The 27,536-nt window shown below is 44.0% G+C and overlaps 1 protein-coding gene across 1 annotated transcript in view; it reads right to left on the bottom strand.

The window, feature by feature from the left end:
• LOC311145032 (glycine dehydrogenase (decarboxylating), mitochondrial-like) overlaps positions 1-24,189 on the bottom strand; it is a gene marked incomplete at its 5' end in the record, with an annotated part of 31,773 nt that extends 7,584 nt beyond the window's left edge. The window contains 17 exons of the mRNA XM_084181234.1: positions 9,655-9,804; positions 10,055-10,180; positions 16,238-16,313; positions 16,768-16,910; positions 17,278-17,319; positions 17,471-17,555; positions 17,894-17,991; positions 18,152-18,232; positions 18,684-18,823; positions 18,990-19,095; positions 20,364-20,460; positions 22,014-22,210; positions 22,508-22,655; positions 22,757-22,834; positions 23,030-23,194; positions 23,854-23,989; positions 24,177-24,189. Of these exons, the coding sequence (XP_084037360.1) occupies positions 9,655-9,804; positions 10,055-10,180; positions 16,238-16,313; positions 16,768-16,910; positions 17,278-17,319; positions 17,471-17,555; positions 17,894-17,991; positions 18,152-18,232; positions 18,684-18,823; positions 18,990-19,095; positions 20,364-20,460; positions 22,014-22,210; positions 22,508-22,655; positions 22,757-22,834; positions 23,030-23,194; positions 23,854-23,989; positions 24,177-24,189 (1,881 nt within the window). The remainder of the gene's footprint in view (positions 1-9,654; positions 9,805-10,054; positions 10,181-16,237; positions 16,314-16,767; positions 16,911-17,277; positions 17,320-17,470; positions 17,556-17,893; positions 17,992-18,151; positions 18,233-18,683; positions 18,824-18,989; positions 19,096-20,363; positions 20,461-22,013; positions 22,211-22,507; positions 22,656-22,756; positions 22,835-23,029; positions 23,195-23,853; positions 23,990-24,176) is intronic.
• Positions 24,190-27,536: the final 3,347 nt, after the last annotated feature.

Raw genomic sequence — 27,536 nt, 5'->3', positions numbered from 1 at the left:
TGCCAATAAGAATGCGGTGGTTGACAGAGTCGAAAGCCTTGGCCAGGTCGATGAAGATGGCTGCGCAGTACTGTCTTTTATCGATCGCGTTTATAATATCGTTTAAGACCTTGAGCGTGGCTGAGGTGCGCCCATGACCAGCTCGGAAACCGGATTGCATAGCGGAGAAGGTACGGTGGGATTCGAAATGGTCGGTGATCTGTTTGTTAACTTGGCTTTCAAATACTTTCGAAAGGCAGGGCAGGATGGATATAGGTCTATAACAGTTAGGATCTAGAGTGTCACCCCCTTTGAAGAGGGGGATGACCGTGGCAGCTTTCCAATCTCTGGGGATCTCAGACGTTACAAAAGAGAGGTTGAACAGGCTAGTAATAGGGGTTGCGACAATTTCGGCGGCTAATTTTAGAAAGAAAGGGTCCAGATTGTCTAGCCCAGCTGATTTGTAGGGGTCCAGATTTTTTAGCTCTTTCAGAACATCAGCTGTCTGAATTTGTGTGAAGGAGAAGTGGGGGGGCATGGGCAAGTTGCAGCGGAGGGTGCAGAGTTGGTGGCCGGGGTAGTGGTAGCCAGGTGGAAAGCATGGCCAGCCGTAGCAAAATGCTTGTTGAAATTCTCGATTATTGTAGATTTATCGGTGGTTTCCTAGCCTCAGTGCAGTGGGCAGCTGGGAGGAGGTGCTCTTATTTTCCATGGACTTTACAGTGTCCCAAAACATTTTGGAGTTAGTGATACAGGATGCAAATTTCTGTTTGAAAAAGCTAGCCTTTGCTTTCCAAACTGATTGTGTATATTGGTTCCTGACTTCCCTAAAAAGTTGCATATCGCGGGGGCTGTTCGATGCTAATGCAGTACGCCACAGGATGTTTTTGTGCTGGTCAAGGGCAGTCAAGTCTGAGGAGAACCAGGGGCTATATCTGTTCTTAGTTCTGAATTTTTTGAATGGGGCATGCTTATTTAAGATTGAGATGAAAGCACTTTTAAAGAACAACCAGGCATCCTCTACTGACGGAATGAGGTCAATATCCATCCAGGATTCCCGGGCCAGGTCAATTAGAAAGGCCTGCTCCCTAAAGTGTTTTAGGGAGCGCTTGACAGTGATGAGGGGTAGTCGTTTGATCGCGGACCCATTACGGACGCAGGCAATAAGGCAGTGATCACTGAGATCCTGGTTGAAGACAGCGGAGGTGTATTTAGAGGGTAAATTTGTCAGGATGATATCTATGAGGGTGCCCATGTTTACAGATTTAGGGTTGTACCTGGTAGGTTCGTTGATCATTTGTGTGAGATTGAGGGCATCTAGTTTAGATTGTAGGACGGCCGGGGTGTTTAGCATATCCCAGTTTAGGTCACCAAGCAGTACGAACTCTGAGGATAGATGGGGGGCAATCAGTTCACATATGGTGTCCAGGGCACAGCTCGGGGCTGAGGGGGGTCTGTAGCAAGCGGCAACAGTGAGAGACTTATTTCTGGAAAGGTGGATTTTTAGAAGTAGAAGCTCAAACTGTTTGGGCATAGACCTGGATAGTACGATAGAGCTCTGCAGGCTCTCTCTACAGTAGATTGCAACCCCACCCCCTTTGGCAGTTCTATCGAGACGGAAAATGTTGTAGTTGGGGATGGACATTTCTGAATTTTTGGTGGCCTTCCTAAGCCAGGATTCAGACACTGCTAGAACATCAGGGTTGGCGGCGTGTGCTAACGCAGTGAATAACTCAAACTTAGGGAGGAGGCTTCGGATATTAACGTGCAAGAAACCAAGGCTTTTACGATTACAGAAGTCAACAAATGATAACGTCTGGGGAATAGGAGTGATACTGGGGGCTACAGGGCCTGGGTTAACCTCTACATCACCAGAGGAACAGAGGAGGACTAGAATAAGGATACGGCTAAAGGCTTTAAGAACTGGTCTTCTAGTGCGTTGGGTACAGAGAATAAAAGGGGCAGGTTTCCGGGCGTTGTAGAATAGAGTCAGGGCATTATGTACAGACAAGGATATGGAAGGATATGAGTACAGTGGAGGTAAACCTAAGCGTTGGGTAACAATGAAGGAGATAGCATCACTGGAGGCACCGATTGAGTCGGTCTCCGCGTGTATGGGGGGTGGGACAAAGGAGCTATCTAAGGCAGGTTTAGTTGGGCTCTACAGTGAAATAGTACAATAAGAAATAAGCGAAACAGCAATAAGCAAGGCATATTGACATGGGAGAGAGGCATAAAGCAATCACAGGTGTAATTCGAGAGAGCTAAGACAACAGCTGGTAATGGCGACAAAGTTTGGGCTGAGGCTAAACATAAACAGGATGCGGTACCGTAAAATGGAACAGTCCAGCAGGCATCAGCTGTATAGCTGAGTTATCATAAGGTCCGGTGAACAGCAATAGGATAGTTTGGAGGTAGTGCGGGGGCTGCTACAGCACTAGCTAGCAAGAGGCCATGGCTAGCGTGTGTTAGCGGGCCGGGGCTAGCAGATGGATCTTCGTGGTCGACGTCGTAACGGGAAGCCTGTTGTAACCACATCAGATGATTTCGTCGGCAGACCAGTCATGTTGGATCGGCGGGGCTCCGTGTCGACACTAGGAGGTCCCGTCCGGTTGACAGAGGTGTAGATAGCCGGGAGATGGGCCTGGCGCAAGGCTAACTCAGGGCTGATTAGCCAACCACAAAACGTCCAGTTGGTTGCAGCTAGCTAGTAGCGATGAATCCGGTGTTAATGGTTCAGTGATTCCGGCAGAAAAAACAATATGTTCAGGATAACACGATAACACTTCTTAAGTTACTACATGATTCCATGTGTTATTTCAGTGTTGAGGTCTTCACTATTATTCTACAATGTAGAAAATGGTAAAAATAAAGAAAAACCCTGGAATGAGTAGGTATGTCCAAACCTTTGACTGGTACTGTATGTATTACTGTGCCTTGCAAAAGTATTCATCCCCCTTGGCGTTTTTCCTATTTTGTTGCATTACACCATGTAATTTAAATGGATTTTTATTTGGATTTCATGTAATGGACACACACAAAAGTCGAAATTGGTGAATTACAATAAAATCAAAACTTTCAAAAGAAATAAATAACGGAAAAGTGGTGCGTGCATATGTATTCACCCCCTTTGCTATGAAGGCACTAAATAAGATCTGGTGCAACCAATTACCTTCAGAAGTCACATAATTACTTAAATAAAGTCCACCTGTGTGCAATCTAAGTGTCACATGATCTCAGTATATATATATATATACACACACACACACACACACACACACACCTGTTCTGAAAGGCCCCAGAGTCTGCAACACCACTAAGCAAGCGGCACCATGAAGACCAAGGAGCTCTCCAAACAGGTCAGGGACAAAGTTGTGGAGAAGTACAGATCAGGGTTTGGTTATAAAAAAAATATCAGAAACTTTGAACACCCCACGGATCACCATTAAATCCATTATTTAAAAAATTGAAAGAATATGGCACCACAACAAACCTGCCAAAAGAGGGCCGCCCACCAAAACTCACGGACCAGGTAAGAAGGGCATTAATCAGAGGCAACAAAGAGACCAAAGATAACCCTGAAAGAGCTGCAAAGCTCCACAGCAGAGATTGGAGTATCTGTCCATAGGACCACTTTAAGCCGTACACTCCACAGAGCTGGGCTTTACGGAAGAGTGGCCAGAAAAAGCCATTGCTTAAAGAAAAAAATAAACAAACACGTTTGGTGTTCGCCAAAAGGCATGTGGGAGACTCCCCAAACATATGGAAGAAGGTACTATGGTCAGATGAGACTAAAAATTGAGCTTTTTGGCTATTAAGGAAATGCTATGTCTGGCGCAAACCCAACAACTCTCATCACCCCGAGAACACCATCCCCACAGTGAAGCATGGTGGTAGCAGCATCATGCTGTGGGGATGTTTTTCATTGGCAGGGACTGGGAAACTGGTCAGAATTGAAGGAATGATGGATGGCACTAAATACAGGGAAATTCTTGAGGGAAACCGGTTTCAGTCTTCCAGAGATTTGAGACTGGGACGGAGGTTCACCTTCCAGCAGGACAATGACCCTAAGCATACTGCTAAAGCAACACTCGAGTGGTTTAAGGGGAAACATTTAAAATGTCTAGGAATGGCCTAGTCAAAGCCCAGACCTCAATCCAATTGAGAATCTGTGGTATGACTTAAATATTGCTGTACACCAGCAGAACCCATCCAACTTGAAAGAGCTGGAGCAGTTTTGCCTTGAAGAATGGGCAAAAATCCCAGTGGCTAGATGTGCCAAGCTTATAGAGACATACCCCAAGAGACTTGCAGCTGTAATTGCTGCAAAAGGTGGCTCTACAAAGTATTGACTTTGGGGGGGTAAATAGTTATGCATGCTCAAGTTTCTTTGTTTGTTTGTTTCACAGTAAAAAATATTTTGCATCTTCAAAGTGCATGTTGTGTAAATCAAATGATACAACCCCCCCCCCCCCCCAAAATACATTTTAATTACAGGTTGTAAGGCAACAAAATAGGGAAAATGCCAAGGGGGGGTGAATACTTTCGCAAGTCACTGTGTGTGTGTGTGTGTGTGTGTGTGTGTGTGTGTGTGTGTGTGTGTGTGTGTGTGTGTATGTATGTATGTATGTATATATATATATATATATATATATATATATATACACATATACACACACACACACACACACACACACACACACACACACACGAAATGAGTTTGAATAGGAAATATAGCAAAATGCATAGGAAATGTAGTCATTAACAAGGTTAGAAATAATGATTTTTAATAGAAATAATAATTGTGTCCTTCAAACAATCGTCAAAGAATCCTCCATTTGCAGCAATTACAGCCTTGCAGACCTCTGGCATTCTAGTTGTCAATTTGTTGAGGTAATCTGAAGAGATTTTACCCCATGCTTCCTGAAGCACCTCCCACAAGTTGGATTGGCTTGATGGGCACTTCTTACGTACCATACGGTCAAGCTGCTCCTACAACAGCTCAATAGGGTTAAAGATCCGGTGACTGTGCTGGCCACTCCATTATAGACAGAATACCAGCTGACTGCTTCTTCCCTAAATAGTTATTGCAGTTTGGTGCTGTGCTTTGGGTCATTGTCCTGTTGTAGGAGGAAATTGGCTCCAATCAAGCGCCGTCCACAGGGTATGGCATGGTGTTGCAAAATGGAGTGATAGCCTTCCTTCTTCAAGATCCCTTTTACCCTGTACAAATCTCCCACGTTACCACCACCAAAGCACCCCCAGACCATCACATTGCCTCCACCTTGCTTGACAGATGGCATCAAGCACTCCTCCAGCATTTTTTCATTTGGTCTGCGTCTTATAAATGTTCTTCTTTGTGATCTGAACACCTCAAAACTTTGATTCGTCTGTCCATAACACTTTTTTCCAATATTCCTCTGTCCAGTGTCTGTGTTCCTTTGTCCATCTTAATCTTTTCTTTTTATTGGCCAGTCTGAGATATGGCTTTTTCTTTGCAACTCTGCCTAGAAGGTCAGCATCCCGGAGTCGCCTCTTCACTGTTGACTTTCAGACTGGTGTTTTGAAGGTACTATTTAATGAAGCTGCCAGTTGAGGACCTGTGAGGCGTCGGTTTCTCAAACTAGACACTAATGAATTTGTCCTCTTGCTCAGTTGTGCACTGGGGACTCCCACTCCACTTTCTATTCTGGTTAGAGACAGTTTGCGCTGTTCTGTGAAGGGAGTAGTACACAGCATTGTATGAGATCTTCAGTTTCTTGGCAATTTCTCACATGGAATAGCCTTCATTTTTCAGAACAAGAATAGACTGACGAGTTTCAGAAGAAAGTTATTTGTTTCTGGCCATTTTGATTCTGTAAATCGAACCCACAATTGCTGTTGCTCTAGATACTCAATGAGTCTCAAGAAGACCCGTTTTATTGCTTCTTTAATCAGCACAACAGTTTTAAGCTGTGCTAACTTAATTGCAAAAGGGTTTTCTAATTATCAATTAGCCTTTTAAAATGATAAACTTGTATTAGCAAACACAACGTGCCATTGGAACACAGGACTGATGGTTGCTGATAATGGGCCTCAGTACGCCTATGTACAGTTGAAGTCTGAAGTTTACATACACTTAGGTTGGAGTCATTAAAACTTGTTATTCAACCACTCCACACATTTCTTGTCAACTATAGTTATGGCAAGTCATGACACAAGTAATTTTTCCAACAATTGTTTACAGACAGATTTTTTCACTGTATCACAATTCCAGTGGGTCAGAAGTTTACATACAATAAGTTGACTGTCTTTAAACAGCTTGGAAAATTCCAGAAAATGATGTCATGGCTTTAGAAGCTTCTGATAGGCTAATTGACATCATTTGAGTCAATTGGAGGTGTACATGTGGATGTATTTCAAGGCCTACCTTCAAACTCAGGGCCTCTTTGCTTGACATCATGGGAAAATGAAAATAAATCAGCCAAGACCTCAGAAAAAAAATTGTAGACCTCCACAAGTCTGGTTCATCCTTGGGAGCAATTTCCAAACACCTGACGGTACCACGTTCATCTGTACAAACAATAATACGCAAGTATAAAGACCATGGGACCACGCAGCCGTCATACCGCTCAGGAAAGAGATCTATCGGTCTTGTAGAGATGAACGTACTTTGGTGCGAAAAGTGCAAATCAATCCCAGAACAACAGCAAAGGACCTTGTGAAGATGCTGGAGGAAACAGGTACAAAAGTATCTATATCCACAGTAAAACGAGTCCTATATTGACATAACCTGAAAGGCCGCTCAGCAAGGAAGAAGCCACTGCTCCAAAACCGCCATAAAAAAGCCAGACTACAGTTTGCAACTGCACATGGGGACAAAGATTGTACTTTTTGGAGAAATGTCCTCTGGTCTGATGAAACGGGGTGCCAGCATCATGCTGTGGGGGTGCTTTGCTGCAGGAGGGACTGATGCACTTCACAAAATAGATGGCATCATGAGGAAGGAAAATTACGTGGATATATTGAAGCAACATCTCAAGACAGCAGTCAGGAAGTTAAAGCTTGGTCGCAAATGGGTCTTCCAAATGGACAATGACCCCAAGCATACTTCCAAAGTTGTGGCAAAATGGCTTAAGGACAACAAAGTCAAGGTATTGGAGTGGCCATCACAAAGCCCTGACCTCAATCCTATAGAAAATTTGTGGGCAGAACTGAAAAAGCATGTGTGAGCAAGGAGGCCTACAAACCTGACTCAGTTACACCAGCTCTGTCAGGAGGAATGGGCCAAAATTCACCCAATTTATTATGGGGAACTTGTGGAAGGCTACCCGGAACGTTTGACCCAAGTTAAACAATTTAAAGGCAATGCTACCAAATACTAATTGAGTGTATGTAAACTTCTGACCCACTAAGAATGTGTTGAAAGAAATAAAAGCTGAAATAAATCATTCTCTCTCCCATTATTCTGACATTTCACATTCTTAAAATAAAGTGGTGCTCCTAACTGACCTAAGACAGGGAATTGTGACTAGGATTAAATGTCAGGAATTGTGAAAAACTGAGTTTAAATGTATTTGGCTAAGGTGTATGTAAACTTCCGACTTCAACTGTAGATATTCCATTAAAAATCAGCAATAGCCATTTACAACATGAACAATGTCTACACTGTATTTCTGATCAATTTGATGTTATTTTAATGGACAAAACAATTGCTTTTATTTCGAAAACAAGGCCATTTCTAAGTGACCCCAAACTTTTGAACGGTTGTGTGTGTTATATATATATATATATATATATACACATATACACACACACACACAGTGGGGAAAAAAAGTATTTAGTCAGCCACCAATTGTGCAAGTTCTCCCACTTAAAAAGATGAGAGAGGCCTGTAATTTTCATCATAGGTACACATCAACTATGACAGACAAAATGAGGAAAAAAAATCCAGAAAATCACATTGTAGGATTTTTTATGAATTTATTTGCAAATTATGGTGGAAAATAAGTATTTGGTCAATAACAAAAGTTTCTCAATACTTTGTTATATACCCTTTGTTGGCAATGACACAGGTCAAACGTTTTCTGTAAGTCTTCACAAGGTTTTCACACACTGTTGCTGGTATTTTGGCCCATTCCTCCATGCAGATCTCCTCTAGAGCAGTGATGTTTTGGGGCTGTCGCAGGGCAACACAGACTTTCAACTCTCTCCAAAGATTTTCTATGGGGTTGAGATCTGGAGACTGGCTAGGCTACTCCAGGACCTTGAAATGCTTCTTACGAAGCCACTCCTTCGTTGCCCGGGTGGTGTGTTTGGGATCATTGTCATGCTGAAAGACCCAGCCACGTTTCATCTTCAATGCCCTTGCTGAAGGAAGGAGGTTTTCACTCAAAATCTCATGATACATGGCCCCATTCATTCTTTCCTTTACACTGATCAGTCGTCCTGGTCCCTTTGCAGAAAAACAGCCCCAAAGCATGATGTTTCCAACCCCATGCTTCACAGTAGGTATGGTGTTCTTTGGATGCAACTCAGCATTCTTTGTCCTCCAAACACGACGAGTTGAGTTTTTACCAAAAAGTTATATTTTGGTTTCATCTGACCATATGACATTCTCCCAATCCTCTTCTGGATCATCCAAATGCACTCTAGCAAACTTCAGACGGGCCTGGACATGTACTGGCTTAAGCAGGGGGACACGTCTGGCACTGCAGGATTTGAGTCCCTGGCGGCGTAGTGTGTTACTGATGGTAGGCTTTGTTATTTTGGTCCCAGCTCTCTGCAGGTCATTCACTAGGTCCCCCCGTGTGGTTCTGGGATTTTTGCTCACCGTTCTTGTGATCATTTTGACCCCACGGGGTGAGATCTTGCGTGGAGCCCCAGATCGAGGGAGATTATCAGTGGTCTTGTATGTCTTCCATTTCCTAATAATTGCTCCCACAGTTGATTTCTTCAAACCAAGCTGCTTACCTATTGCAGAGTCAGTCTTCCCAGCCTGGTGCAGGTCTACAATTTTGTTTCTGGTGTCCTTTGACAGCTCTTTGGTCTTGGCCATAGTGGAGTTTGGAGTGTGACTGTTTGAGGTTGTGGACAGGTGTCTTTTATACTGATAACAAGTTCAAACAGGTGCCATTAATACAGGTAACGAGTGGAGGACAGAGGAGCCTCTTAACGAAGAAGTTACAGGTCTGTGAGAGCCAGAAATCTTGCTTGTTTGTAGGTGACCAAATACTTATTTTCCACCATAATTTGCAAATAAATTCATTAAAAATCCTACAATGTGATTTTCTGGATATTTTTTTTCTCATTTTGTCTGTCATAGTTGACGTGTACCTATGATGAAAATTACAGGCCTCTCATCTTTTTAAGTGGGAGAACTTGCACAATTGGTGGCTGACTAAATACTTTTTTCCCCCACTGTATGTATGCATCTCAATTAACTCAACTACAATAACTCAATTCATTCAAAATAGTCTTATGTGATAGATGGGTCCATGATTCAGTTAACACCTGGATAAGCAACCCAATTTGGTATATATAAATGTATTTATTTTTTTTGTGCAAAAATAGTCAAAGTTTTACTACACAACAGAGTTAGCTTATATAAACACACTGTTCAACTTTAATGGTCTATGCAGTATATCCACACAAAAACCTTATCAGCAAGGTGACAAGCATATACTCTTCTCTCACCTGTGCGTTCATATTAGCGCCGTCCAGGTAGACCTGTCCTCCGTTCTGGTGGATGAGATTGCACACATCACCGATGCTCTCCTCAAACACACCAAAGGTGGAGGGGTACGTTATCATCATGGCTGCCAGGTTAGCCTTGTGTTTGTCCACCTAAGAGAGGAATAATGGATTAGCCTGTGTGACTCGGCAACGCGAGAGTCCACTTTTAAGGGGGCTAATTCACTGCTGGTTGCGCGACCGGTAGATAGTGACCACCGACTGTCTGGCCATCATGTTTCTCAATTATTCTTTGTGCCTAGATTGAAAAGCATTTGAAGGGATACTCAAGATCATTGGTTATATTGAAAGGCTCTTCTGTAACAGTGAGCTTATTATCAGAATCACTCCAACCAGCTCTTACCAGTGCCTTGAGGTTTGCCATGTCAATGTTGCCATCCTTGTCCACCTCCACCACCTGCACCTTCATGCCAGCCATCTGGGCACTGGCCGGGTTGGTGCCATGGGCCGACTTGGGGATCAGACAAACCTGAGCAAAATAAATAATATCAATGAGAGTTACAATCAGACCATCAAAGTAAAATAGCTAATTAGGCCTAAGCAAGTCAACCATTACAGCATTAGAGTCCTAACATTTCTTTGTGCAAATCTCCAAGTGACATCAATGCAAAATAGAGTTGAAGTCAGAAGTTTACATACACCTTAGCCAAATACATTTAAACTCAGTTTCACAATTCCTGACATTTAATCCTAGTAAAAATCCCCTGCCTATGTCATCCTTCCCCATTTGCGGTGGAAAGTGTCAGAGCTACAGCGCTGTTTGTCAGACCAGGAGACATCCTGAAATTCTGTGTTCTCACGCAAACGTCTGTAGCATCCGAACCGTTTGGGCTATTCACTTTTTTCTTTACGACCCCGACAAGTGTCACGGGACTCGTCTAAATGTAACCCATACAAATGAATGGAAGAATTGTGGTAGTTTTGTGGGTACAAAAATTAAGGGGTTAAGTATGTTTAAAAATATATATATATATATATATATATATATACACACACACAGTTGAAGTCGGAGGTTTACATACACCTTAGCCAAATACATTTAAACTCAGTTTTTCACAATTCCTGACATTTTATCCTAGTAAAAATACCCTGTCTTAGGTCAGTTAGGAGCACCACTTTATTTTAAGAATGTGAAATGTCAGAATAATAGTAGAGAGAATTATTTATTTCAGCTTTTATTTCTTTCATCACATTCCCAGTGGGTCAGAAGTTTATATACACTCAATTAGTATTTGGTAGCATTGCCTTTAAATTGTTCAACTTGGGTCAAACATTCCGGGTAGCCTTCTACAAGCTTCCCTCAATAAGTTAGGTGAATTTTGGCCCATTCCTCCTGACAGGGCTGGTGTAACTGAGTCAGGTTTGTAGGCCTCCTTGCTCGCACACACTTTTTCAGTTCTGCCTACACATTTTCTGTAGACTTGAGGTCAGGGCTTTGTGATGGCCACTCCAATACCTTGACTTTATTGTCCTTAAATCATTTTGAAACAACTTTGGAAGTATGCTTGGGGTCATTGTCCATTTGGTAGACCCATTTGCGACCAAGCTTTAACTTCCTGACTGATGTCTTGAGATGTTGCTTCAATATATCCACATAATTTTCCATCCTCATGATGCCATCTATTTTGTGAAGTGCATCAGTCCCTCCTGCAGCAAAGCACCCCCACAGCATGATGCTGCCACCCCCGTGCTTCACGGTTGGGATATTGTTCTTCGGCTTGTAAGAAGACAGAACCCGTCTCCTTCCTGAGTGGTATGACGGCTGCGTGGTCCCATGGTGTTTATACACTGCTCAAAAAAATAAAGGGAACACTAAAATAACACATCCTAGATCTGAATGAATGAAATAATCTTATTAAATACTTTTTTCTTTACATAGTTGAATGTGCTGACAACAAAATCACACACAAATTATCAATGGAAGTCAAATGTATCAACCCATGGAGGTCTGTATTTGGAGTCACCCTCAAAATTAAAGTGGAAAACCACACTACAGGCTGATCCAACTTTGATGTAATGTCCTTAAAACAAGTCAAAATGAGGCTCAGTAGTGTGTGTGGCCTCCACGTGCCTGTATGACCTCCCTACAACGCCTGGGCATGCTCCTGATGGAGGTGGCGGATGGTCTCCTGAGGGATCTCCTCCCAGACCTGGACTAAAGCATCCGCCAACTCCTGGACAGTCTGTGGTGCAACGTGGCGTTGGTGGATGGAGCGAGACATGATGTCCCAGATGTGCTCATTTGGATTCAGGTCTGGGGAACAGGCGGTCCATAGCATCAATGCCTTCCTCTTGCAGGAACTGCTGACACACTCCAGCCACATGAGGTCTAGCATTGTCTTGCATTAGGAGGAACCCTGGGCCAACCGCACCAGCATATGGTCTCACAAGGGGTCTGAGGATCTCATCTCGGTACCTAATGGCAGTCAGGCTACCTCTGGCGAGCACATGGAGGGCTGTGTGGCCCCCCAAAGAAATGCCACCCCACACCATGACTGACCCACCGCCAAACCGGTCATGCTGGAGGATGTTGCAGGCAGCAGAACGTTCTCCACGGCGTCTCCAGACTCTGTCACGTCTGTCACATGTGCTCAGTGTGAACCTGCTTTCATCTGTGAAGAGCACAGGGCGCCAGTGGCGATTTTTCCAATCTTGGTGTTCTCTGGCAAATGCCAAACGTCCTGCACGGTGTTGGGCTGTAAGCACAACCCCCACCTGTGGACGTCGGGCCCTCATACCACCCTCATGGAGTCTGTTTCTGACCGTTTGAGCAGACACATGCACATTTGTGGCCTGCTGGAGGTCATTTTGCAGGACTCTGGCAGTGCTCCTCCTGCTCCTACTTGCACAAAGGCAGAGGTAGCAGTCCTGCTGCTGGGTTGTTGCCCTCCTACGGCCTCCTCCACGTCTCCTGATATACTGGCCTGTCTCCTGGTAGCGCCTCCATGCTCTGGACACTACGCTGACAGACACAGCAAACCTTCTTGCCACAGCTCGCATTGATGTGCCATCCTGGATGAGCTGCACTACCTGAGCCACTTGTGTGGGTTGTAGACTCCATCTCATGCTACCACTAGAGCGAAAGCACCGCCAGCATTCAAAAGTGACCAAAATATCAGCCAGGAAGCATAGGAACTGAGAAGTGGTCTGTGGTCACCACCTGCAAAACCAGTCCTTTATTGGGGGTGTCTTGCTAATTGCCTATAATTTCCACCTGTTGTCTATTCCATTTGCACAACAGCATGTGAAATGTATTGTCAATCAGTGTTGCTTCTTAAGTGGACAGTTTGATTTCATAGAAGTGTGATTGACTTACATTGTGTTGTTTAAGTGTTCCCTTTATTTTTTTGAGCAGTGTACTTGCGTACTATTGTTTGTACAGATGAACGTGGTACCTTCAGGCGTTTGGAATTTGCTCCCAAGGATGAACCAGACTTGTGGAGGTCTACATATTTTTTTCTGGGGTCTTGGCTGATTTCTTTTGATTTTCCCATGATGTCAAGCTAAGAGGCACTGAGTTTGAAGGTAGGCCTTGAAATACATCCACAGGTACACCTCCAATTGACTCAAATGATGTCAATTAGCCTATCAGAAACTTCTAAAGCCATGACATCATTTTCTGGAATTTTCCAAGCTGTTTAAAGGCACAGTCAACTTAGTGTATGTAAACTTCTGACCCACTGGAATTGTGATACAGTGAATTATAAGTGAAATAATCTGTCTAAACAATTGTTGGATAAATTACCTGTGTCATGCACAAAGTAGATGTCCTAACTGACTTGCCAAAACTATAGTTTGTTAACAAGAAATTTGTGGAGTGGTTGAAAAACAAGTTTTATTGACTCCAACCTAAGTATGTAAACTTCCGACTTCAACTGTAGGTCATCAATTGATTTTATCCCTTATTAGGTGACTTATTTATACATTTTGCAACATTGTCACTAATACCTGTGTGTTTGTTGGGTAACGTTTACATTTCCCCCCTGACGGGGAAAAAAGCCACGCTCAATCAGTTTTACCCATAACTTGCTGTTCCCAGAGACTTAAAATCATCAAATACAGTGGGGGAAAAAAGTATTTAGTCAGCCACCAATTGTGCAAGTTCTCCCACTTAAAAAGATGAGAGGCCTGTAATTTTCATCATAGGTACACGTCAACTATGACAGACAAAATGAGGAAAAAAAATCCAGAAAATCACATTGTAGGATTTTTTATGAATTTATTTGCAAATTATGGTGGAAAATAAGTATTTGGTCAATAACAAAAGTTTCTCAATACTTTGTTATATACCCTTTGTTGGCAATGACACAGGTCAAACGTTTTCTGTAAGTCTTCACAAGGTTTTCACACACTGTTGCTGGTATTTTGGCCCATTCCTCCACGCAGATCTCCTCTAGAGCAGTGATGTTTTGGGGCTGTCGCTGGGCAACATGGACTTTCAACTCCCTCCAAAGATTTTCTATGGGGTTGAGATCTGGAGACTGGCTAGACCACTCCAGGACCTTGAAATGCTTCTTACGAAGCCACTCCTTCGTTGCCCGGGCGGTGTGTTTGGGATCATTGTCATGCTGAAAGACCCAGCCACGTTTCATCTTCAATGCCCTTGCTGAAGGAAGGAGGTTTTCACTCAAAATCTCACGATACATGGCCCCATTCATTCTTTCCTTTACACGGATCAGTCGTCCTGGTCCCTTTGCAGAAAAACAGCCCCAAAGCATGATGTTTTCACCCCCATGCTTCACAGTAGGTATGGTGTTCTTTGGATGCAACTCAGCATTCTTTGTCCTCCAAATACGACGAGTTGAGTTTTTACCAAAAAGTTATATTTTGGTTTCATCTGACCATATGACATTCTCCCAATCCTCTTCTGGATCATCCAAATGCACTCTAGCAAACTTCAGACGGGCCTGGACATGTACTGGCTTAAGCAGGGGGACACGTCTGGCACTGCAGGATTTGAGTCCCTGGCGGCGTAGTGTGTTACTGATGGTAGGCTTTGTTACTTTGGTCCCAGCTCTCTGCAGGTCATTCACTAGGTCCCCCCGTGTGGTTCTGGGATTTTTGCTCACCGTTCTTGTGATCATTTTGACCCCACGGGGTGAGATCTTGCGTGGAGCCCCAGATCGAGGGAGATTATCAGTGGTCTTGTATGTCTTCCATTTCCTAATAATTGCTCCCACAGTTGATTTCTTCTTCCCAGCCTGGTGCAGGTCTACAATTTTGTTTCTGGTGTCCTTTGACAGCTCTTTGGTCTTGGCCATAGTGGAGTTTGGAGTGTGACTGTTTGAGGTTGTGGACAGGTGACTTTTATACTGATAACAAGTTCAAACAGGTGCCATTAATACAGGTAACGAGTGGAGGACAGAGGAGCCTCTTAAAGACGAAGTTACAGGTCTGTGAGAGCCAGAAATCTTGCTTGTTTGTAGGTGACCAAATACTTATTTTCCACCATAATTTGCAAATAAATTCATTAAAAATCCTACAATGTGATTTTCTGGATTTTTTCTCCTCAATTTGTCTGTCATAGTTGATGTGTACCTATGATGAAAATTACAGGCCTCTCATCTTTTTAAGTGGGAGAACTTGCACAATTGGTGGCTGACTAAATACTTTTTTCCCCCACTGTATGGGATCTTGAAATCAAGTAACCTCCAGGTAGTGTGGCGTTTTCTGTCCTTTATTTGCACAACTGTGGACATTGACTGTTTGAAAAGCTCACATCACTACCTAAGATATAAGGGAGTTGTTAGTTTTAACAACTCACTTACAAGCACATCTTAGATAGTGGTGTGAGCTCTTGAAACAAAAGCCAAATTACAAAACCGGAAAGCTACTTGAACAAGCAGTCTTACCTCCAGTCACGGTTGTGATACTTACATTTTAGTCATTTAGCAGACGCTCTTATCCAGAGCGGCTTACAGGAGCAATTAGGGTTAAGTGCCTTGCTCAAGGGCACATCGACAGATGTTTCACCTAGGCAGTTTAGAAATTCGAACCAGCAACCTTTCTAAGGCTCAAAGCTCTTAACCGCTAGGCTACCTGCCGCTAGGCTACTTGGGGATTTTCAAACAGTTCCTGTATAAGTATCCAAAACGCGCTATTCTTCAGAAGGCTTTTCCAATACAATGTCTGTCGGCAAACGAGTGGATGATTATCTTTGTCATCATACCTATAAGCTGTCTGTACCTAAAACAAGTCTCTTTATGGCTCTCCATGCACTGATAAATTATTGTAGGTAGGTCTAAGTATCCAGTGTGCAATACCATGTAACACCTTTATTACAGGTTGTTCACAGTGAAATGGCTGACTGCAGCAAACATTCAGGCTGAAAATTCATTAGGGTAATATTTTATAGTACATACACCCCCACATTTCTGACAATCTACTCCCCAAAAGAATACTGTAATTTTATAATATACATTTTTTTGTGATAACAATTAACCAAGGGTGGACATACTGCATGACACTGCAGGGCCTAGTATGTGTGCTAGCAAAAAGTGTTTTGTTTCATTAGAACCATACTTACTGTTCTATGGGCATCTCCTTTAGAGTTCAGGTAGGCTTTGATGGCAGCGAGGCCAGCATATTCTCCCTGAGCACCACTAAAAGACAAGGTCATACAGTCTGTTAATGTACCAGCCACATGCTCAGACACATGCTCCCAGTGAAGTCCTGTCTCATTATAATCAAACGTGCCAAGTTCAAAGGTTAGTCAATGGGCTTTACAGTAACTGTAAAAGGAAAGCATGGACTAAGAGTTGAACAACCAGACCACTATCTTTCCATCTAGGCCAATGTAGCACGGTGTGCTATACATCAGCCCAAATAATACTGATAAGTGGGGGGGGACTTGGAACCATAGAGATATCAGCCACAAAGCTACCTTTGATAGTTAAATGATCAAGTACAATGACCTGAACTGAATCCATTGACAGTTGGGTATGTGTAACGGAGGTGGTTTGGTAAATCACACTCAGATGAGTGTGGGAAACTGAAATCCCAGTTGGTCATGAATCCCCCCCCTACACTGAATGTTTGTGTCAGTGAGGGGCTTACCTGTTGGGTTGGAAAGAGATCTTGTCATAGCCAGTCACCTCACAGAGGTCCTTCTCCAGCTGCCTGAAGAGCTGCTGGTAACCCTCAGCCTGGTCCAGGGGACAGAAGGGGTGGAGGTTGGCAAACTCATTCCAGGTGATGGGCTAAAAGAGTTGGAAAGAGGGAACAATGGGAGAAATAGTCATATCAAGGTAACCTAAAGTGTTCTTCACAACACCACCATAAAAAACCCAGACTGCAACTCAATATTAGGAAGGTGTTCTTAATGTTTTGTACAATGAGAGATATTAACCAGGGTTGTTGTCAATTCGAATTGAAGGCAGTCAATTCAGGCAGTGATTTGATTTTAAAATTCAAAAACGTTTGAAATAAATAGCTTTTACTTTTAGGTTTATTGAGAAATCATTGAAAATACATGCCCTTTTTTAAATAATTGAACTGGAATTTCAGTTTATGTCCTGAATTGACTGCCGTCAATTCGAATTTACCCCAACCCTGATATTAACTCACCATGAGCTCTGAAGAACTGTTCAGCTTCATTGTGCAGGAACCCTGACATGGAAAACAAAATGGACATTAAAAATGGTGACGGGCCCACTAATCTTTACAGTGGTTTGCTGTTTTTTTGTGTAGTATTCGGATCATGTGAAAAGCACCATGTCTAAAGTAAAACATTTCTTCTTTGCTTTCCCATAAGACTCACCAGTGGGATCATGCTGTGAACCAGAGAGATGTCCTTGTTCTCCAGGCGTTTCATATAGCGCACAATGTTGGTCTCGGAGTGGTAACTGCACGGGATGAAGAATCAGAGCGAATCAAGATTATAAGATACGTTTTAGGCCTAATGTGTCATTTCACTTCTAAAACCCTATATTATCACTTACAGTATATGTGTAACAACCTTACGTTACCAGTGCAAGGAATTATTCTATCAGGTGCAGTTTGGGACAACAGAGAGAACTAATCAACATGGAAGGTCAGCTAATGTCTCACCATTCTGGTGTCATACTGATAATGCTATCATCACTGAGAACACAAGTCATCATAACAATTATGGCATATCAAGCTTCATCCTTATCACGCCCAGGCCAGTATTGTAATTTGAGGTCGCTACAAACAGACCAACCTGTTGAAGATTGTGTGGGTGAGGTACTTGCTGGTCCTCTTGAAAGGACTACCCATAATGCCTTTCACCCTTTCACCCATCTTTTCAGCAATGAGCTCCTGTAAATTGAGATTTAATGGAATTATATATGCGATAGCTGAAATCAAAGTATTTGTCCCATGGCTTCAAGATGCATCTTTGCACTCACTCTCAAGATAGCAATAGGGTCAATGCTGAGTTTATGCATACTCCTATATGGAATATTGAAATCAAACGTACCGCTGAGGATTCACATCCAAAGACCCAGAGCAGATCGTCCAAGTCCCTCTCTGTCACCGTCTCATCCAGAGACACACCTAACTAGGTAAACACAGAAATCATTTCAGAGTGAAAGTAATGTGTGTGTATCTAAAGCATAAATGAACATGGCCACATGTGGCTTATTCAGAGGGGTGCTAATTCTACAATGCTGCAGATAGATATTTAATGAGTAGAGCTCAAATGACTCTACAATACCTTTATATCTGAACGTTCTGTAACACTGCACCATCCGGAACTAGCCCCTGGTTTTATCTATAGGGGGGACTCAAAGTAAGAGTATCTTGTACTCAGCAATCTATGCTTCCGCGTGCTTTATTTAAAAAAATTTCGACAAGGTATTCTAAGGGTCAAACATTGTCAATAAAGCACATGGGAGCATGGACTGAAGTGTGATGAGTGTTTTGTTGTACCTTTGTTGACCTGCTTACAGTAGGAACACTGAATGGACGTGTATGTAATCTGTTCCTAAACCGTATTTGGTACAACTCACCACTCCCTCGCCGTAAACACGCAGGTTGATCTCTCTCTGGACAGCCCTCTCCAGGATGTCCTTGGCTGCCACACTGCAGCTAACCTTCAGTGTGTCAAAGAACATCTCGCTGTGGAGCCTGTGTCCGGCCCGCTTCAGACCTGATACAAAGGGAGTGAGAGAAAAGGATTTCTAAGAACTCAGTATCATTCATAATTCATTTAAAAGAGAAGCAATGTTACTATTTCTTTCTCAATACATGCTTGTGATTGAATTTGGTCACGGTTGATTGATATAAGACTTAAAATGAATATGTGGAGGACATACCCTCAGCGAGGATCAGTGCAGCATTGTGTGTCCTCTCAGCAATGTGCTTTAAGCCCTGGGGTCCATGATACACTCCAAACATGGCTGCCATGTTGGCCAGCAGAGCCTGAAAGACACAGATACAGTTTGAAGGTGAGATAAAGTTCTTAAAAAATATGCAGACAACCACTACATCTAGTTTATTTTTTATTTTACACAAGATAACTTCATAAGACCTTCATAAGAGTTGAATACAGTTAGGCTGTTCTGGGGCTAAGAGTGTCGGTATTGGATGGAGGCTCAGTATATCAGTGTTGGGTGGAGGCTCAGCGTGCCGGTGTTGGGTGGAGGCTCAGCGTTCCGGTGTTGGGTGGAGGCTCAGCGTGCCGGTGTTGGGTGGAGGCTCAGCGTGCCGGTGTTGGGTGGAGGCTCAGCGTGTCGGTGTTGGGTGGAGGCTCAGCGTGCCGGTGTTGGGTGGAGGCTCAGCGTGCCGGTGTTGGGTGGAGGCTCAGCGTGCCGGTGTTGGGTGGAGGCTCAGCGTGCCGGTGTTGGGTGGAGGCTCAGCGTGCCGGTGTTGGGTGGAGGCTCAGCGTGTCGGTGTTGGGTGGAGGCTCAGCGTGTCGGTGTTGGGTGGAGGCTCAGCGTGTCGGTGTTGGGTGGAGGCTCAGCGTGTCGGTGTTGGGTGGAGGCTCAGCGTGTCGGTGTTGGGTGGAGGCTCAGCGTGCCGGTGTTGGGTGGAGGCTCAGCGTGCCGGTGTTGGGTGGAGGCTCAGCGTGCCGGTGTTGGGTGGAGGCTCAGCGTGCCGGTGTTGGGTGGAGGCTCAGCGTGTCGGTGTTGGGTGGAGGCTCAGCGTGTCGGTGTTGGGTGGAGGCTCAGCGTGTCGGTGTTGGGTGGAGGCTCAGCGTGTCGGTGTTGGGTGGAGGCTCAGCGTGTCGGTGTTGGGTGGAGGCTCAGCGTGCCGGTGTTGGGTGGAGGCTCAGCGTGCCGGTGTTGGGTGGAGGCTCAGCGTGCCGGTGTTGGGTGGAGGCTCAGCGTGCCGGTGTTGGGTGGAGGCTCAGCGTGCCGGTGTTGGGTGGAGGCTCAGCGTGCCGGTGTTGGGTGGAGGCTCAGCGTGTCGGTGTTGGGTGGAGGCTCAGCGTGTCGGTGTTGGGTGGAGGCTCAGCGTGTCGGTGTTGGGTGGAGGCTCAGCGTGTCGGTGTTGGGTGGAGGCTCAGCGTGTCGGTGTTGGGTGGAGGCTCAGCGTGTCGGTGTTGGGTGGAGGCTCAGCGTGTCGGTGTTGGGTGGAGGCTCAGCGTGTCGGTGTTGGGTGGAGGCTCAGCGTGTCGGTGTTGGGTGGAGGCTCAGCGTGCCGGTGTTGGGTGGAGGCTCAGTGTGTCGGTGTTGGGTGTACAGTACCTGTGCAGTGCAGATGTTGCTTGTGGCCTTGTCTCTGCGGATGTGCTGCTCTCTGGTCTGCAGGGCCAGGCGGTACACCTCCTTACCAGCTGCATCCCTGCAGGTGAAAAAGGGACATTAAACAAATGTACATCAAGATATTGTCTTAATGTACAGTACCAGTCAAAAGTTTGGACACACTTACTCATTCAAGGGTTTTTCTTTATTTTTACTATTTTCTACATTGTAGAATAATAGTGAAGACATCAAAACTATGAAATAACACATATGGAATCATGTAGTAACCAAAAAGGTGTTAAACAAATCAAAATATATTTTATATTTGAGATTCTTCAAAGTGGCCACCCTTTGCCTTGATGACAGCTTTGCACACGCTTGGCATTCTCTCAACCAGCTTCATGAGGTAGTCACCTGGAATGCATTTCAATTAACAGGTGTGCATTGTTAAGTTAATTTGTGGAATTTATTTCCTTCTTAATGTGTTTGAGTCAATAAATTGTGCTGTGACAAGGTAGGGTTGGTATACAGAAGATAGCCTTATTTGGTAAAAGACCAAGTCCATATTAAGGCAAGAACAGCTCAAATAAGCAAAGAGAAACGACAGTCCATCATTACTTTAAGACATGAAGGTCAATCCGGAACATTTCAAGAAAGTGTCATCAAGTGCAGTCGCAAAAAACCATCAAGCGCTATAATGAAACTGGCTCTCATGAGGAACGCCACAGGAAAGGAAGACCCAGAGTTACCTCTGCTGCAGAGGATAAGTTCATTAGAGATACCAGCCTCAGAAATTGGCAATTAACTGCACCTCAGATTGCAGCTCAAATAAATGCTTCATAGAGTTCAAGTAACAGACACATCTCAACATCAACTGTTCAGAGGAGACTGCAAGAATTAGGCATTAATGGTCGAATTGCTGCAAAGAAACCACTACTAAAGGACACCAATAAGAAGAAGAGACTTGCTTGGGCGATACGCCATCCCATCTGGTTTGCGCTTAGTGGGACTATAATTTCTTTTTCAACAGGACAATGACCCAAAACACACCTCCAGGCTGTGTAAAGGCTATATGATCAAGAAGGAGAGTGCTGCATCAGATGACCTGGCCTCCACAATCACCGACCTCAACCCAATTGAGATGGTTTGGGATGAGTTGGACCGCAGAGTGAAGGAAAAGCAGCCAACAAGTGCTCAGCATTGGTGGGAACTCCTTCAAGACTGTTGGAAAAGCATTCCAGGTGACTAACGCATGAAGCTGGTTGAGAGAATACCAAGCGCGTGCAAAGCTGTCATCAAGGCAAAGGGTGGGTACTTTGAAGAATCTCAAAATGTAAAATATATTTTGATTTGTTTAACAGTTTTTTGGTTACTACATGATTCCATTTGTGTTATTTCATAGTTTTGATGTCTTCACTGTTATTCTACAAGGTAGAAAATAGTAAAAATAAAGAAAAACCCTTGAATGTGTAGGTGTGTCCAAACTTTTGACTGGTACTGTATGTGTTCTGCATACTTCAGTCTTTTAGACTGTGAGCAAGTATGATATAAGGTCAATCTCAATATGCTGTTTATATTGCCCAACACTGAACAACTTCAAGAGATCTGACTTCCATTCTGAACAGGACCAATGTGAATATCAAGGGCTCTCACCTTGTCACTCCCACCATCCTGCCAGGCATCATCCTGACCAGGTTTTCTTTGACAGAGAAGAAGGCAGCGTGAGGACCACCGTAGCAGAGCGGTACCCCGAACCTCTGGGAGCTGCCCAGGGCGATGTCCACCCCAAACTCTCCAGGGGGGCGCAGCACACACAGGGCCAGCAGGTCAGTGGCACAGCAAGCCAGAGCCTACAGGGATGAGAGACGGTGAGTCTTCCATACACTTCACTGAGGTACCAAACTGGAATCACCACATCCTACACTTTCTCACGTGCCCACTGTTCAACTGCAACTGATCAACCAAAGACGTGCATCAAAGTCTACTGTGAATCTATGTGGTGTAGCAAGAAGGGATCCTTTCCTACCAAACCAAGAGCGACAAATCCAAATAAGACTACCAAACCCCCACCCCAATTTACTTTAAGATATCAGCCTAGGTTAATAAACCATTACTACCAATAACGTCCGACGTGGCGGCTCTCTTACCCCTCCCTTGTGAGCACGGTCCACCAGCGCGGTGAAGTCCTCCACTCTGCCGTCGGTGTCTGGGTACTGGAACAGCACCCCGCTCACATCCTTCCCACTGAAGTCCATCTCATGAGGCAGCTTTAGCACAGTCTTCACCCCGATGTAGCTGTTAGTCAACAATCACAGAGCAGAGCACCGATTGTGAGGATGCTGCTTTTGGTACACAGTTCTAACCTTGTTTCTGAAGCATTGAAAGGATGCCCATACTTGGCTCTGGTCTGCACTACAGCGATCGTCTGAGGGTGGCAACGTGGGTCGATGTAGAATGTCCTTCTCTTGTTCTGTCTGTGAGGAGAATATAACAAAAGATTATGAACACACCTGTAGGGCCAGAAGTTTTTTCTGACTAAGTGGCCTGACCAGGAAAAGCCCTGGGCCCTTTTTATAGACTATAACTAGACCCTATAGATGAGCTATACTAAATTAACTATCCTTTAATGGTCAACCACTATTTCCCACTTGAGTTTATTCTCGCCTCACCTATGGCAGAGCTGCATGGCCTCGGCGGCAGCTGTTGCCTCGTCCAGCAGAGAGGCGTTGGCTACAGCCATGCCTGTGATGTCACAGATCATGGTCTGGTAGTTGAGCAGACTCTCCAGGCGACCCTGAGCCACCTCGGGCTGATAGGGGGTGTACTGCGTCACCCTGATGAGAACAGGACACAGAGAAATCATTACAGATACACAGAAAAACAAGCTGGTTTTCAAGGAATCAAGATACTAGGGTGACGTGAGTGGAAGTTTACGAAGATAGAGAAAACTGCATGAGTAAAATGTGAAATCAAAGTGTTGTGATTAAGAGCGTTGTCTCGTTTTAAGTTGGACAAAGACGGATCACAAGATCCCACATGAGCATGTAATTTAATCCAGTGCAAACTTGAGCTTCAAGTCACAAGATTTCTGATTAGCGGCAAGTTCTTCTGCAATGTAGCAATTAGAGCTTTAAATGACTAACAGAAGCCCATACATATACACACCTTGAGTACACAATCAAATATAGCTTGCCCTACTAATAGGGACAACTTGGCTAGAAGATGATCATCAAATCACATTTTATTTGTCACATACACGTGTTTAGCAGATGTTATACCGGGTGTAGCGAAATGCTTGTGCTTCTAGCTTCGACAGTGCAGTAATATCTAACAATTTCACAACATATACCCAATACACACAAAACTAGTAAGGAATGGAATTTAAGAATATATACATATATGGACAAGCAATATTAAACAAAATACTGCAAAGTTTCCTAAGAGCTAGCCGCCATCTTCGTCGGCGGCGCCAGGGTGTGTCAGTGGCCCTTACCATCCTGAATTCTCTAGAAGGTTTCTCTGTATAACTGGAGGCACTGAGCAGTTGTAGTAGCCCATTCCGATATAAGACCTCCACACCTTGTTCTTTGATGCAATCTTTTGGAGATGCTCTAAGACTTCATTCTCGCCTGCAGAAATAGACATCACAATTGGTATCACATGCATTTGAGAGAAAAAATGCATTTCAATAAATGGAATTTCTGATGTATGTTTCCGTATTGGTTTGATTTTAATAAAACATCTCTTAATTTCAACTGCAAAACAGCACAAGATTGATGGCATCTTCTCTCCCATCTAGGCAGGTGACTGCATTACGATTCCGGATCATCCTGACTCAATTAGGATGGGGCTTGCATGAAACCAACCTGAAAATGATTATACCCAACCATTTTCTGAACAACCCACCCAAACAAATGGGCAGTGATATCATATAGATTCAGATTCGCTGTCAAAATGGAGTGGATAGGAATTTAAACTTAACAGCTTTATGTGATTGGATGTGTACTCCACATCTCTGCATGTCATGTTAGTGTGAACTGTATACAACATTTCTGTACATGTACAATGCATTTCCATTTGGTCATGTTTCTATGCATTGGAGGAGACAATTATTATTTTTAAAAATGTTGTCATCATTTAGCAGACGCTCTTCTCCAGAGCGACTTACAGTTAGTGAGTGCATACATTATTTTTATTTTATTTTTCATACTGGCCCCCCGTGGGAATCGAACCCACAACCCTGGCGTTGCAAACACCATGCTCTACCAACTGAGCTACATCCCTGCCAGCCATTCCCTCCCCTACCCTGGACGACGCTGGGCCAATTGTGCGCCGCCCCATAGGTCTCCGGTCGCGGCCGGCTACGACAGAGCCTGGATTCGAACCAGGATCTCTAGTGGCATGCAGTGCCTTAGACCACTGCGCCACTCAGGAGATGTGCAACATATGGTCCCTTTCCCAATGGCTAGTTATCTAGCCTAATTCCCCAGTGCTGTAGGGGAGATCAGTTAATACACACAGAGACACTGGAATTCCTCGGCCATTCCATTGCTGCTTAGCAACTCCCTCAGCAAGGAATGGACAATACAACCCTCTGAACCGAGTGCCCAAACTACTCTCATATTCAGGATGAGCATTTCTTCTGTGATACACCACCACACAAAGAGGTGAACATTTGCTGTTTGAATTTAGGTGCCACAAGACGTTTTACTGTAAATCAATCCTGCATTTAAAAATGTGATGCTTTATAACTCAGCAGCACAAGATGGTGTTTCGAAATATCTAACATTAATAACAAAACAAATGGAAGCATCATCAGTAGTAGAGGCCAGTGGTTTAGTGTGGGGGGCCGTACTGTGGATTTGTACATTTCATCAGAGAGGATAGTTTTACCATGGCTGCAAAGATCCTCAAAGCAACAGAAAAGCCTGATTCAGAACTATGTATTTGTTGAGGAGAGAATCACTTGCTGGCTTTGCAAACCAAGCTTCTCCAAGCTGAACAAGCAAAAACCAGTAGGCCATCAGTTTGTTCCTTCATGCATGGCTTGCTACATAACGGAACTCGACAGGGGCAGATAAGAGTGACCGAAGGTGGTTTTAACCCCCCCGCCCGCCCCACTGACCTTATTACCCAATCTAGAATAAGCTCCAAGCAATATTCAGTCAATCATTTTGCAAGAAGCAAATGGCTGATAGTGTTATGTTCTAGCATGTGACTAGTAGTACAGTGCTATTTCAGAGTACACTAGGCAACTCTTCATTACCAACTGAGGGACAAATTCCTCTCCCCAAGTTGAGCACTTTTGTAATATACTACATGACCAAAAGTATGTGGACACCTGCTCGTCGAACAGCTCATTCCAGAATCATGGGCATTAAAATGGAGTTGGTCCCCTCTTTGCTGCTATAACAGCCTCCACTCTCCTGGGAAGGCTTTCCAATAGATGTTGGAACAATGCTGCGGGGACTTGCTTCCATTCAGCCACAAGAGCATTAGTGAGGTCGGGTACTGATGTTGGGCGATTAGGCCTGGCTCACAGTCGACGTTCCAATTCATCCCAAAAGGTGTTCGACAGTCAAGTTCTTCCACACCGATCTCGACAAACCATTTCTTTATGGACCTCGCTTTGTGCATGGGGGCATTGTCATGCTGAAACAGGAAAGGGTCTTCCCCAAACTGTTGCCACAAAGTTGGAAGCACAGAATCGTCTAGAATGTCATTGTATGCTGTAGCGTTAAGATTTCCCTTCACTGGAACTAAGGGGCCTAGCCCGAACCATGAAAAACAGCCCAAGACCATTATTCCTCCTCCACCAAACTTTACAGTTGGCACTATGCATTGGGGCAGGTAGCGTTCTCCTGGCATCCGCCAAACCCATATTCGTCCGTCGACTTCCAGATGGTGAAGCGTGATTCATCACTCCAGAGAACGCGTTTCCACTGCTCCAGAGTCCAATGGTGGCAAGCTTTACCCCACTCCAGCCGACGCTTGGCATTACGCATGGTGATCTTAGGCTTGTGTGGGGCTGCTCGGCCATGGAAACCCATTTCATGATGCTCCCCACGAACAGTAATTGTGCTGACGTTGCTTCCAGAGGCAGTTTGGAACTCGGTAGTGAGGACAGACAGAGGACAGACGATTTTTACGCTCTACGCGCTTCAGCACTCGCGGCCCCGTTCTGTGAGCTTGTGTGGCCTACCACTTCGTGGCTGAGCCGTTGTTGCTCCTAGATATTTCCACTTCCCAATAACAGCACCTACAGTTGACCGGGGCAGCTCTAGCAGGGCAGAAATTTGACAAACTGACTTGTTGGAAAGGTGGCATCCTATGACTGTGCAACGTTGAAAGTCACTGAGCTCTTCAGTAAGGCCATTCTACTGCTAATGTTTGTCTATGGAGATTGCATGGCTGTGTGATCGATTTTATACACCTGTCAGCAACGGGTGTGGCTGAAATAGCCGAATCCACTCATTTGAAGGGGTGTCCACATACATACACACACACAAAAGTATCAGGATAGTGAAAACAATGACTAATTTAAAACAGAAAATGATGTAACAACAATCCTAGGAATTTTGACAGTTGAGCCAGTTTCACTACATGACATTGACCTCCGAAAACAATGTAGTAGTTTGTATGACATTGGTTATGGTTGAGATATGGATCACTATCAAATGGAAACAGTGCATCATCAATTTAGTGAAAATATTGGCAAAATATTAATCATCTTCCATGTTATTACAAATAATTGTCATAAGCAATACTATTGCTTTTATTTACTTTGCGTGTAATGCTTGTGTTTTCAAATGGCTTTTGTTTAATTAATTATATTATATCCATATTGTCGGTTGCTTTAGAACTATCGTTTAAATAAATGTAATTCATTACACAAAACAAGGTAAAGTAGTAATACAATGTACTGTACTTGTCCAGAATAGTATGTGTTTGATAGTCTTGCAAATCTCTAGCAAGTGATCTGATACGTCTGTCTCTAATGGAATTATGCAGTGAGGTTTGCCAATGAAATAAGCCTCATAAGTGTTGGCCTGCTGTAGACAAACCATTATTGATAGTAAAACGTTTCAAAGGTCTCACTATTTGCGCAATCAACTGAAATCCGTCTGTCTCTTATTAAATGTCAAGTAAGAAAAATTAAATACATTCCTAACTCAT

Source organism: Coregonus lavaretus, assembly GCF_964263955.1.
Source record: "Coregonus lavaretus genome assembly, chromosome: 17".
Classification (NCBI taxonomy): domain Eukaryota; kingdom Metazoa; phylum Chordata; class Actinopteri; order Salmoniformes; family Salmonidae; genus Coregonus; species Coregonus lavaretus.
Note: the sequence above shows the minus strand (reverse complement) of the source record. Positions and strands in the feature narration are given on the sequence as shown.